At 55.1% G+C, this 13905-nt stretch overlaps 1 protein-coding gene and 1 pseudogene across 1 annotated transcript; both read right to left on the bottom strand.

The window, feature by feature from the left end:
* Positions 1-594: 594 nt before the first annotated feature.
* LOC105992979 (keratin-associated protein 10-6-like) lies at positions 595-5806 on the bottom strand. Its single transcript, XM_013026106.1, is given in 5 exon segments — positions 595-1220; positions 1810-1971; positions 1974-2281; positions 2283-2450; positions 5715-5806. Coding segments are annotated over 5 exon segments (1356 nt in total).
* Positions 5807-12786: 6980 nt separating this feature from the next.
* LOC105992978 lies at positions 12787-13503 on the bottom strand (annotated as a pseudogene).
* Positions 13504-13905: the final 402 nt, after the last annotated feature.

The following is a 13905-nucleotide window of genomic DNA, read 5'->3' as shown; positions in this document are numbered from 1 at the left end:
TAATGAGGAGACATAGGACTCAGGTTCTTTAGGGCAGGTTTGCCTATGCTAATCTTCTCTTTACAATCTCTTACTTCTGTGTTTCTATGAGCTGGATCTACAGTGTGTCCCTCTTACTTTCCCCTCTCTCTCTCTCTCCCCTCCCTCCCCTTTCTGCCTCTTGCTCTCTCCTCTTTATCTTTCTCCATCTCTCCCCTCCAAGGTCTCCTATCTCTGTCTTTCTCTTTCTCACTCTCTCTGCTGGTTTTGGCACTAGAATTCTGCCTGTTTTTCTAGATAAATCCAGAATACCTGTGGCTTATGCTAAGCTTGGGAGTGTGTGTGCTTGTGTGTGTATGCATGCACGTGTGCGCAGCACGTGTGTCTGTGAGTACGGAGCTTGCACTCAGGACCTCATTCAGGCTCTCACTTGGCTTTTTTACTCCTGGGGTATTTACCACCAGAGCCATGCTTCCAGTCTGGTGTTTTGCTCCTGATTTTCGAGATCAAGTCTCAGACTCTTCTGTCCAGGCAGGCTTCCGACTTTGATCCTCCAGGTTGCAGCCTCCTGAGTAGCTGGGGTCACAGGCGTGAGCGTGACGCCTGCAAAGGCCTTCATGCTGAAATAGCACACAAAAGTCCGTGTCTTTTGAAGACAGACTGAAATTCCATTTTGTTGCCATTGTTAACTTGTATTTGAGAACATGGTAGGATCGTGCCACATTTCAGGATGAATTTGGGGTCCACGTGAGCTCCGCTGACCTGTCTGCCTCTCTGCCGCCCACCTGGCTGCCCCTCTGATGCCGGCCTGGCTGCACCTCTGTCGCCGGCCTGGCTGCCCCTCTGCCGCTCTCCTGGCTGCCCCTCTGCCGCCAGCCTGGCTGCCCCTCTGCTGCCGTCCTGGCTGCCCCTCTGCCGCCGTCCTGGCTGCCCCTCTGCTGCCGTCCTGGCTGCCCCTCTGATGCCGGTCTGGCTGCCCCTCTGATGCTGGCCTGGCTGCCCCTCTGTTGCCGGCATGGCTGACCCTCTGCCGCTGTCCTGGCTGCCCCTCTGATGCTGGCCTGGCTGCCCCTGTGCCCCTCTGCCGCTCTGCTCATAGCACCAGCTCAGTGTCCTACCATGTGGATGAGGCAGTCCTGTGGCCGTTTCTGCCAGGCTGGCCTCCGGGCGTGCAGAAGTGCCTGCTGCGGGGCCATTGTCCCTATTAGGGCTGCGCTTGCGGGCAGTGGGGCAGTGGGAGGCTGCCACCCCAGCAAGGTCACCGTGGGAGACAAGGTGTGAGGCCCGGGGAGCCAGGCCAGGCCCAGGTGGACCCTCGGCCCCGGAGGGCCTCTGTGGAGGCCCAGGAAGTGAGTCCAGACCCAGGTGTGAAGGTCAAGTGCAGTGTGGAGGTCTTGGCTTCCCTGGGGAATCCTGGTCTTGGTTCCTAGGACTCCCCCTGAGGGGCCCAGTGGAACTGTGGCTGAGCCCCACAGGTCCCCGGGGGGCTGGGCCTGAGGGGCTCTCAGCACCAACTAGACCTGCACCTCCCCCTCCACATCCCCAAGTTGAAGCCAGGACAGAGGCAGGTGATGCTAAGCAGCTTGATTAGGACCAGTGGGGAAATGGCGTGGGGGAGTGGCCGGGAATGGAGGGTGGGTTTTGGCTCAGGAGTAGCTACACCAGCTGGGAGGGGCATCCCAGGGCAGATCCTGGGAGCAGCAGGACCCCAGGCCAGGCAAGGGGCAGATAGTCCCTGAGGGAGTGGTTCCTTGTGCCCTGTGGCTGGCAGGTTGTGGGGCAGGCAGTGGAGTGACGCTGTGGTGAGGACAGGACTTAAAGGACACTGGCCCGGGGAGCCGCCACAGCAGGCCTGGCAGGAGCAGGCAGGATGGCACAGCAGGGATAGGCACGAGGCCGCAGGGCGGCAGCAGCCGGGCTGGCAGCAGGGGGCACAGCAGGAGGAGGTGGGCATGAAGCAGGCAGGCCTGCACATGGGCCTGCACAACAGGACACGCTGGAGGACAGCAGGCAGGGCGGGCAGCTGGAGGGCTGGCCGCAGCAGGAGGAAGACCCACAGCACATGGTCTCACAGCACATGGGTCTGTATCACACGGGTGTGCAGCACACAGGCACAGAGCAGACAGGCCTGCAACACATGGGCTCACACTTGGGTCTGCAGCACACGGGCTCACAGCAGACTGGCACGCAGCAGGCTGGCTGGCAGGCTGAGCAGGGGCAGCAGCAGGGCTGGCAACTAGAAGGCTGGAAGCAGGAGGGTGTGCAGCAGGTGGCACAGATGGACTGGCAGCAGGGGGTGGACACAGCCTGCTGGGGAGCAGAGGAAGGTGAGGCAGGGGGCGAGGGCGCAGCTGCTGGGCTGGCAGCAGCTGCGGGCGCTGCAGGGCTCACAGCAACTCTCTGGGCAGTCGTCCACCTGCCAAGAGGTGTCGGTGCAGGCTTCAGAGCAGACAGACATGGTGGAGGCGGGGCTGGGAGGAGGTGAGGGTCTGACTGTAGGGGGAGTCGGTGGGTGGGGGTTGCCCTGCCCCTGGGCTTTTCTCCCCTGCGGTGTGTTTGTCTGTCTGGAGTCTCAGCACCCTTCCGTTTCCGTGTTTCTCTGGGTGCATGAGGACCTTCATTAGGGCTCAGCTAGTAAACCTCCTGGTGCTGGGAGGGGCTGCGGCCTGCACGTGGCTCTGCAGGGCACCTCAGGACCCGTGGGGACAGTGGCAGGGCTGACCATGCCCTCCTCCTAGGCCTCACTGCCAGCTGCCCGCCCGGGCTTCTGTGGGACACTCTGTCCCCAGCCTCTGCGCCAGGGACCTCAGCCACATCAGATGGACTGAGCTGAGCGTCTGCGCACAGACAATGGAAGAACAGCCCTCATGGGGGCTCTGGGTCTCCATGGTCCGGTGCTGCTGTGTGCACTGGCCTGGATCTCTCCCTGGGGAGGACACCGGCGTCCACCCTGGCCTGGTCTCCAGGAAGCGGGTGTGTTTGTAGGACACACGGATTCAAGGATGCACCAAGCCTGACCTTCCTCTCCATCCAAGGCCCACTGGAGCCACCACGTGCATGGGAGAGGTGGTCAGGGGTGGAGGACACAGCCTGGTTGAGGGGGGCGAGGAGGGTCACCTGGAGATGCTAAAGGACACACATGGTCATCTGGGCAGTGGCTCTGGCCCAAGGACGGGCAGGAATGATCATGTCCTCTACAGGATGACCGTCCCTGCTTGGCTGGCGGGTGGCTCAATGGGAACCCATTTCCCAGTGTCCTGTCAGCCTTGTGGGGGTAAAGAGCAGGCTGGATAGGCAGGGAGCCCCTCCGGCCAGAGGTCCTGCCCAGGGCAGTGGAGGGGGAAGGACAGGGATGAGGAGACAAAAATCAGACTGAGAAACCTGAACCAGGTTCAGAGCTCCCCTGCCAGATGCCCACAAGTACGGGACCTTCCCACCATGCCCCGCCGACCCCAGGGTCAGGACCGTGAACACTGTGTCTGTTCCCAGGCCCCGGTAAGGGGCCTGCACTGCCAGTCAGCACAGAGGGAATGTGGGCCTTGTGTGTCTGGTTCTGTCGCCCAGCATCCTTTCAAGGTGCACCCAGGATTATCACAGGGTCGGAGCGTGTTCTTTTCTGGGAGTGATTTTCCTCCACACAGATAGCTGGCATCGGGCAGTCCACACCTCGAATGCTGAGTGCTGATGTTTCCCTGTGGGAGTGTGAACTTGTGCGCACTTTTGTTTGCATGATTCTTTTCACTTACTTTGGGTGCCACTGCAGGGGTGTGTGATATTCTGTGTCCAGCTGCCGAGGGAAGGCCAGGCCGGTTCCGCGATATCTGTAACCCCCTCTGCCCACTACTGGTTAAGAAGGGGGTCTCTTGAGTGTGCTCATACCATGGTCCTCCTCGCTCAGCCCCTCAGGTAGCAAGAACTGCAGGAGTGAAGCCAGCGCCCAGCCGCGTGTTCTTTATGTGTTCGGGGTGTGAGCTTCCCAGTGTCCCCACGTTCCACGTGTTCTTCATGTGTTCTGGGTGTGAGATTCCTGGGTCCCCACATTCCATGCATTCTTCATGTGTTCTGGGTGTGAGCTTCCCGGGGTCCCCACGTTCCTCATGTTCTTCATGTGTTCTGGGTGTGAGCTTCCTGGGTTCCCACATCCCACGTGTTCTTCATGTGTTCTTCATGTGTTCTGGGTGTGATCTGGGTGTGAGCTGGGTGTGAGCTTCCCGTGTTCCCCACATTCCACGCGCTATCATCTTAGCTCTTGATTTGTTTTCCCTTGAACAGAGCATACTGAATTGTGATGAAGTCTGATTTCCCTGCTTTCTTTTCCTCTCTTGTTGCTTATGCTTTTTGTGACATAGGTAAGAAACCCGTCACATCTCACATAAAGATTTCCCTTCATGTTTCCTTCTCAAAGTCCTTGAGTTCCTGTGTTTAGGTCTTTTTTTTAATCCACTGTGAGTTAATCTTCAGATGTGATGTAAGTGTGGCACTGTGTGTGTTTGAAGACTCAGAATCGGTCCATGGACCAACATGCTAGCACCTCTGCCTTCATTCCCACAGTTTGGAAGTAATCATATTTTTTGAGCATCTTCATGAGTTTGGGTTAGCTCGGTGGAAGAAGGTCACATGCTCCCATGGATCATACTTCTTGTTTTCTGATTTGCACCTCCCTCAGTTTTCCTTGCTGTGTACAGTCTGGGTCGAGGGCCAGTGGCTGGTGTGGATGTCCGTATCTGGTCTCTGACCTGAGGGTGGGGTTGAAGACCTGTGGCTGGTGGCAGTGTGGACTGCGGTGTCTGGTCTCTGCCCTGAAGTCAAACTGTGGCCTGCACACCAGTGTTATGTCACCCTGGGCAGTGTGGCACCAGTCCTCTCTGATTGCTGTGTGTCTGGCAGGTTTGTCTTCATAAGGAGAAGGTGTTGGCTTTTGTTAACTGGCTTTCTGAATCCATGGAGATGGGCCTGTGATCCACCTCCATTCTATGTCTGAGTCCCAGAAGTGGATTTTCAAAGGTCCTGGTCGGTCCCCATGTGTCTGGCTGTGAAATCCGGGCGCCTGCTGCTCCGTTTCCTTGCTTTGTATTTTTGTTGAGGGTTTTTAAATACATATGTATAAAAGACAGTGAATCAGTTACTTTTTGCTTGTTTTGTTTTAGTAGGGAAATGCTGACCCTACAGAGTGATTTCAGAAGTGTTCCTCTTTTATTTTGTAGAAGTTTAGAAGGGGGTGAGCATTCTTTTCTCCATCTGCATTGTCCCACAGAGACACCCTGTGTCTCTGTGCTTTTCTTTGGGGACGTTTTTTTGGCTAGTGATCTAAGGCTTACTGTTCAAAGCCAACCCAGGCAGGAAAGTCTGTGAGTCACTTATCTCCAATTAACCACCAAAAACCAAGAGTGGAGCATGGTTCAAGTGATAGAACATGAGCCTTGAATAAAAAAGCTCAGGGACAGTGTCCAGGCCCTGATTTCAAGTCCCAAGCCTGGTACTATAAAATAGTTATGAATCAGATAACGGCATTAAATATCAACCCGGAGGCCAATCCATCAAGAATATAAGATCACTGTGTACATTTATGTACCTAACACGTAGATCCAGAAACAGAGGAAGCAGAAGTGGAAAGAACCAAGAAAGAAATAGCTCCACAAAACACTTCTGCTAACAGACAAACAGGTCATATGACACGGGTCGAAGACAAAAGTCATGTCATGACACAGACTTCTTGAAGAACACAATGAACCAACCAGGCTGCGTGGACTGGTGAAGCTCTCTGCCCAACAGCAGCTGAGGACCCCTCCCAACTGTCTAGAGAGCCCACCTGCCTGGCCAACACCATGCCCGAGACCGCTCATCTCCCATCACTATGCAGAGCTAGAAAGGAAAGCAGAAGGAAAACTGGAAATCCACACAGGTGGAAACCAAACAGCACACACTTAAACAAAGAAACTGAAGAAGGGGGTGGAAAATCGGGAGATGAACGACGATGAAAACATCACAGATCCAAACTCCTGGGGTGCAGCAAAAACAGTGCACAGAGGCAAATTCGTAGCCACAGTGCCTAGGTTAAAAACAAGGAAGCTCGCAAACAAACAACCTAAATTTATGCCTTCAGGAACTTGAAAAAAGGAAGCGCAAACCAACCCCAAAGCTTTCAGAAGGAAAGAGAGGAAGGTCAGTGCCAGGGTAATGGAGTTGAGAATAGTAAACCCAGAAAGCCACATCCTTGTAAAGAACAATGATTTTGACAAAGCTTTAGCTTCACTGAGAAAAAATCCTAAGTGAGATGGGGGCTCCCAGCACCAATGTCTTCTGATGAAATGATTAAACCGTGTGAATGGCAAGTTAGAAAAGCATGTGCAGGGACCTGACCCCCCCCCAAGTTAGATAATGTGTGTGCAGGGACCAGCCTACACACTCACAAGTTAGATAATGTGGCTGCAGCCCCCCCCACGTTAGATAACACATGTGCAGGGCCTTACACACACACGTTAGATAATGTGGCTGCAGCCCCCCACCTGTTAGATAACGTGGGTGCAGCCCCCCACATGTTTGATAACGCGTGTGCAGGGACTTACACACACACGTTAGATAACGCTGGTTCAGCCCCCATACACGTTAGATAACGTGGGTCCAGTCCCCCCACATATTTGATAATGCGTGTGCAGGTACTTACACACACACGTTAGATAATGTGTGTTCAGCTCCCCACACGTTAGATAATGTAGGTGCAGCCCCCCACATGTTTGATAACACATGTGCAGGGACTTACAGCCACACGTTAGATAATGCAGGTGCAGCACACACATGTTAGATAATGTGGGTACAGCCCACCCCCACATGTTAGATAAAACAGGTGCAGCACACACACACACAAGTTAGATAACGCCTGTGCAGCCCCCCTCCATGTTAGATAATGCATGTGCAGCCCCCCCACGTTAGATAATGCAGGTGCAGCACACACACACGTTAGATAACGTGGGTGCAGCCTACACACACACACACACACACACACATTATATAACATGGGTGCAGCCCCCCCTACACTTTAGATAATGCGTGTGCAGCACACACACGTTAGATAACGGGGGTGCAGCCCCCCACAAGTTCCTGCAGACACCAACATGCCGACGTGCCAACACCGAGACGTGCACTGGTTATCTCCGTCTGGCTGCATTCGGGTCAGCCTGCCTCACCGCTACTGTGACGTGACAGGCTAGTGAGTGGCGCTCTCATCTTCTACCCCCCCCAACCCCCAGGACAGGTTATGATTCCTCCTTCGTTTTGTTTTCCTTTCGTGGCACTGGGAGCTAAACTTAGGCCCTCGCACACACTAGCCAAGTGCTGAGCCTCTGAGCTACCCTCCCAAGCTTGTGTTGTGTTGTGTTGTGCCTATGCTGGGGCTTGAACTCTGGGCTAGTGCTCAGGGCTAGTGCTCTACCACCTGAACCACAGCCTCATGTTGGCTTTTTGGGTGATTAATTGGAGAGAAGAGTTTCACACACTTTCATGCCTGGGCTGGCCTTGAACCAAGATCCTCAGATCTCAGCCTCCTGAGTAGCTGGGGTCATGTGCGTGAGCCAGCAGCACCAGGCTCTGTATGGATCAATTCTAGTTTGTTTCTTGGACGTGTAGATGCGTATGTCTATCACATTTGGGAAGATTTGGCAGTTTGTTCTCCAAACACTTGGAATGTTTTTCCATTGCATGAAAATACACATACTATGCACGATCTTAAAGCTTAAAGTTCAGTGGTGTTAAATGCATTCACCCCTCACACAACCACCCATTCTCTCCATTTTGAAAAAGCTGACTCTACTCTCTAAGCAGTGCTTCCCGCTGGGTCACGCCGTTTGGTGTGTGTGCTTCTGTTTCTGTTTGTTTCAAGGTGTTTTTAAATTTCCCTCCTGACTTCCTCAAAATCAGGCCAGAGAGGCCAGCAGCACATGTTTCCTCTCTTACGTGGAAGCTAGATCTAAAATACACGGGACACAGGATCTGGTAAATGACACAGAACTCTAGACATTCACGCATGGTGAGACTAAAGGAGGACTGCCCAGGGGAGGCCCAGGGGAGGCCCAGGGGAGGGACCCAAGTGTGGCTTCTCTGAACATCCAAAATACTATTTTCAAAACACATGTCTTTTTGATATTGATAGGTGGTGGTGGTGGTGTTTGCTTTTGCTTTTTTTTTTCTGTTTAGGGGCCACACGGGGGCAGTACAGAGAGGGAGGGAGGAGGGTGAACAGAGGGCGTCCTGCTGTTCAGTGTACATGCTGTGGGAAATGACCCAGGTAACTATGGACATGGCCGTGGCGGGGGCGGGGGAAGGCTGGGGAGGAGGGGACCGTCCTGCTGTTCAGTGTACACTCTGTGGGAAATGACCCAGGTAACTATGGACATGGCCATGGCAGGGGGGGTGGGACTGTGGAGGAGGGGACCGTCCTGCTGTTCAGTGTATACTTTGTTGGAAATGACCCAGGTAACTATGGACATGGCCGTGGCGGGGGTGGAGGTAGGGGCGGGGAAGGAGGGGGACATGGAGGAAGAGTGAAGGTAGGGGTGACACCGTCCAGAAAAGAGATGAACTTGTTACCTGACTTAGGAAATCGTGACCCCTTGTACGTCACTTTAATAATGACAAGCACATTCTATATGTTCAGCAGCATGCTGTCACATGGAAACACTTTTTTCTTTGTTGCTGTTTTTGTTTTCTTTTTGTCTGTTTATCTGACTTTGGGGAGGCACAGAAATGGAGGGACAAAGGATGAACAAATACAGCAGTGGTACTCAGTGGACACTGTTGTAAATGAACTCTACATCTTATGGGTGGGGAGGGAGGGAAACACTGGGAGAGAGTGAGGAAGGGGTGACATTGTCCCAAAAGAAGCGTACTCTTTTTTGTGTGTATGTGTCAGTCATAAGGCTTGAACTTGGGGCCTGGGCGCTGACCCTGAGCTCTTTTGCTCAAGGCTGGCACTGTACCACTTTGAGCCACAGCACTACTTCTGGGTTTTGAGTGGTTAATTACAGATTAGAGTCTCAGAGGGACTTTTCTGCCCGGGCTGGCTTTACCATGATCCTCAGATCTCAGCCCCCTGAGTAGCTGGGAATATAGGTGCGAACCCCTGGCACCCGACAAGAAATGTGCTCTTTGCCTGACTTACGTAACTGGAACCCCTCCGTATGTCACCTTTATAATAACAGCAAAAATATAAAAATATTCAAAACCCACATTATGGAAATAAGTGGGGAAAGCGTGTTGTCCGGTCTCAGGGCATGTGCGTGGCTTCCACGGCTTGCCTTGCCCTGGTCTCTGCCTCGCCCTCCGTGAGGGGCCCAGAAAAGGTGCAACTTATGCGTTCAGGTTTTCACTTGCTGCACAGGATGTGGTGTGTTCTAGAAGTCAGCGCCGTGTGCTGGCTAGAAGGCCGGGTGGCCGCGTGTTTTGTTTGACTCGGGGGTTTCTTTGGAGTAATCTGCTATAGGTCACCCGGGTGGCCAGCAGGCATTTAAAGGAGTTTGAACTTCTTTCCTCGCCCCCCCCTCTGAGGGGTTTCTCTGCACTGTGTGGTGAGGATCTTCCCGGCGGTGGTGCCATGTGGTCTGGCTTAGTGCCATCTTCCCGAGGGTTCAATGTCATCCAGTACTGTGCCCTGGCTATGGCCCCTAAACCTTCCTCCTCCTCCTCCTCCTTCTCCTCCTTCTCCTCCTCTTTCTCCTCCTTCAATTGTGTTTTTTCCCTTTTTGGCAGTGCTGGGGTTTGAACTCACAGCAGCCTGCCTGGCAGGCACTCTGCCCCCAGAGTCACGATTGAGGCCTTTCTGTTTATAGTAATTTTTCAAACCTGGTCCTGGACTTAGGCCTGGCACAACATGGACATTAGTGTTCCTGCTTTTGCCCCCGTAGAGCTGAGGTCATAGCTCACCCCATGCCCGGCTTTCTGTTGGTTAAGATGAAAGTCTCACTAACCTTTTACCCTGGCTGGTCTGAAACCATGATCCTCCCAATTTCTGCCTCATGAGTAGCTGAGTACAGGGGTGAGCTGCTGTGCCTGGATAGGTAGTTGTTGATAGATAGTGTTGTCCCTGAGCTCTTGGATGCTGCCAATTTGTTTCTGACTGTGATATTCCAAAGACTTGTCTTCAAGCTCTGATGTTCGTTGCTTTGCTTTATCTAGCTTGTTATTCAGACTTATAAAATCAGATTTTCAGACATCTTCCTTTCTAACATTTTCTAGTTGGTTATTTTTAAAACATGTCTACCACTTTGGTGACATTTTCATTCATATCCTTTGCTCTCTTTCTAATTTAGCTGTATGTATTCTCTTGGAGCTCACTGAGAATTATGTCCTGTGTGAAGTGGGCCACGGGGTTCACGCCATGGCTGTCAGCAGCAGCTTTCTCTTGAGGTGAGCTTAGAGTGCTGGCTCCCTGACAGTGTGCTGCTCAGTGGCTCGCGGCAGCCTCCCCGGCTCAGGCTGGTGTCTGTGGGTGCAGGGTGCTGAGCAGAGCCTGTGAGGTCCTGACTCGGGGGCCCGAGGGGAGCCTGGCCGTCTCGGGTGCTTCTGCATCTAGTCATGTTGCAAGCCACTGGGTTGTGCAGAGTGTGACGTGCACGTGTGGTGTGCAGGGATGGTATGCAGGTGTGATGTGCACGTGTGGAGAGCAGGGATGGTATGCAGGTGTAATGTGCACCTGTGGCGTGGTGAGCAGGGATGGTATGCCGGTGTAATGTGCACCTGTGGTGAGCAGGGATGGTATGCAGGTGTGATGTGCATGTGTGGAGAGCAGGCATGGTATGCAGGTGTAATGTGCACCTGAGGCGTGGCATGCAGGGATGGTATGCAGGTGTAATATGCACCTGTGGTGCGCAGGGATGGTATGCAGGTGTAATGTGCACCCGTGGCGTGGCATGCAGGGATGGTATGCAGGTGTAATATGCACCTGTGTTGTGCAGGCATGGTACACAGGTGTAATGTGCACCTGTGGTGCACAGGGATGGCATGCAAGTGTAATGTGCACCTGTGGTGCGCAGAGATAGTATGCAGGTGTAATGTGCACCTGTGGCATGGTCAGCAGGGATGGTATGCAGGTATAATGTGCACCTGTGGTGCACAGGGATGGTATGCAGGTGTAATGTGCACCTGTGGGGCACGGGGATGGTATGCAGGTGTAATGTGCACCTGTGATGAGCAGAGATGGTATGCAAGTGTGATGTGCACCTGTGGCGTGGTGAGCAGGGATGGTATGCAGGAGTAATGTGCACCTGTGGCGTGGTGAGCAGGGATGGTATGCAGGTGTAATGTGCACCTGTGGCGTGGTGTGCAGGGATGGTATGCAGGTGTAATGTGCACCTGTGGCATGGTGTGCAGGGATGGTATGCAGGTGTAATGTGCACCTGTGGCGTGGTGAGCAGGGATGGTATGCAAATGTGATGTGCACCTGTGGTGTGGAGTGCAGGCATGGTATGCAGGTGTGATGTGCACCTGTGGTGAGCAGGGATGTTATGCAGGTGTGATGTGCACCGGTGGCGTGGTGTGCAGGGATGGTATGCAGATGTAATGTGCACCTGTGGTGAGCAGGGATGGTATGCAGGTGTGATGTGCACCTGTGGCGTGGTGAGCAGGGATGGTATGCAGGTGTAATGTGCACCTGTGGTGAGCAGGGATGGTATGCAGGTGCAATGTGCACCTGTGGCCTGGGGATCAGGGATGGTATGCAGGTGTAATGTGCACCTGTGGTGAGCAGGGATGGTATGCAGGTGCAATGTGCACCTGTGGCATGGGGATCAGGGATGGTATGCAGGTGTAATGTGCACCTGTGGTGAGCAGGGATGGTATGCAGGTGCAATGTGCACCTGTGGCGTGGTGAGCAGGGATGGTATGCAGGTGCAATGTGCACCTGTGGCATGGTCCACAGGGATGGTATGCAGGTGTGATGTGCACCTGTGGCATGGTCCGCAGGGATGGTATGCAGGTGTGATGTGCACTTGTGGCGTGGTGTGCAGGGATGTTATGCAGGTTTAATGTGCACCTGTGGCATGGTGTGCAGCCATGGTATGCAGGGGTGATGTGCACCTGTGGCGTGGTGTGCAGGGATGGTATGTGGTTGCAATGTGCCCCTGTGGTGTGGTACCCAGGGATGGTATGCAGGTGTGATGTGCACCTGTGGCGTGCAGGCATGGTGTATGCCTGCGAGCTGCAGACACAGTTGGCGAAGGGGGGAGGGGATGGTGCAGGCTTTTGCTGCCCCCAGGGGGACAGGCGGGCACCAGGCCTGCATGCTGGTTACCTGACAGCTCCTGGGGGCTGAGCATGCTCGCTGAGGTCATGCAATGCTGCACGGCTCCCTGCTGGTCAGGGGACAACACGGCTCCCATGGGAGGAGGGCCTCGCAGAGACGCCCCACCACAGCCCACCCCACTGCTGCCCACTGCTGGGCAGGACAGTCCCAGGTCAGGAAAAGGCACTGCCACAGCCGGTGCCTCAGAGCCCCTGGGTGTCCAGCGCCAGCAGTGTGGTCTGTCTGGTGAGGTCCCGAGCCCCGAGGCCCCTGTTGGTCACCCTTGGTGGTCAGTGTCACATGTACCAGAAGAAGGGCTGAGCAGAGTGTTTCTTTAGCCTCAGGGAGAGTGGCCAGTGCGGGTCAGGTCATGTGACAAGAGGGGGGTTGCCCTAGGGCAGTGTGGCCCTTCAGCACACAGAGGGCCAGCTGAAGTCAACAGAGTGGACACTGGCACCTCCACCCAGGTAGGAGCACGGTGAGGGGCTGTGTGGGACACAAGCAAGACCGGCATCCACAGCCCCAGGCCACATCCATCAGCAGCTGCACTGGCCCGGGGAGCTGCCACAGCAGGCCTGGCAGGAGCAGGCAGGGCAGCACAGCAGGGACACTCACGAGGCAGCAGGGCGTCAGCAGCCGGGCTGGCAGCAGGAGGCACAGCAGGAGGAGGTGGGCAAGCAGCAGGCGGGCCTGCACATGGGCCTGGACAGCAGGGACACGCTGGAGGACAGTGGGCAGGGAGAGCAGGGGCAGCAGCATGGCTGGCAGCTGGATGGCTGGCATCAGCAGGAGGAAGCCCCGCAGCACACGGGCTCACAGCACACGGGCTCACAGCACACGGATCTGCAGCACACGGGTGTGCAGCACACAGGCTCACAGCACACTTGCCTGCAGCACACGGGTGTGCAGCACACAGGCTCACAGCACACTTGCCTACAGCACACAGGCTTACAGCAGACAGGCATGCAGCAGGCTGGCTGGCAGGCTAAGCAGGGGCAGCAGCAGGGCTGGCAGCTAGATGGCTGGCAGCAGGAGGGTGTGGAGCAGCTGGCGCAGATGGACTGGCAGCAGGGGCTGAATGCACAGCCTGCTGGGGAGCAGAGGAAGGTGAGGCAGGGGAAGGGGGCGCAGCCGTGGGGCTGGCAGCAGCTGGGGGTGCCGCAGGGCTTGCAGCAGCTCTCTGGGAAGTCGTCCACCTGCCAGGAGGCGTGGGTGCAGCCGTTGGAGCAGACAGACATTGTGGAGGTGGCCATGGCGGTGGGGCTGGGAGGAGCAGAGGTGTGAGTGAGTGTGAGGTGCTCTGGGCTCCTGGGCTTTTATACAGGCCAGGTGTTTTCAGCCGGGCACTCTGGGCGTCGGCCCTTCCTTCTTAGTTGCCCTTCCTTGTTGCTGTTTTGCATTGGCTTCTGGGTCCTCATTAACTCTGGTGTATTTACACAAGGTCCTGTTCTGCCGGCACAGCACAAACACGTACTGAGGGCAAGGGCCATGCAGATGAGCCTCTGTGCGCTGGGCCACGGCCGGTGCAGGATGACCTTGCTATGCTACCAAGACCTGCTGGGCCTGGAGCAGAGAGGCCAGGAGTTCCGGTCCTGGGCCTGAGCCACACAGAGCGGTGCGCCACAACCGGGGTGGACAGGCCAGGAGGAGGCAGA

This window comes from Dipodomys ordii, unplaced genomic scaffold (assembly GCF_000151885.1).
Source record: "Dipodomys ordii isolate 6190 unplaced genomic scaffold, Dord_2.0 Scaffold91, whole genome shotgun sequence".
NCBI lineage: Eukaryota > Metazoa > Chordata > Mammalia > Rodentia > Heteromyidae > Dipodomys > Dipodomys ordii.
Note: the sequence above shows the minus strand (reverse complement) of the source record. Positions and strands in the feature narration are given on the sequence as shown.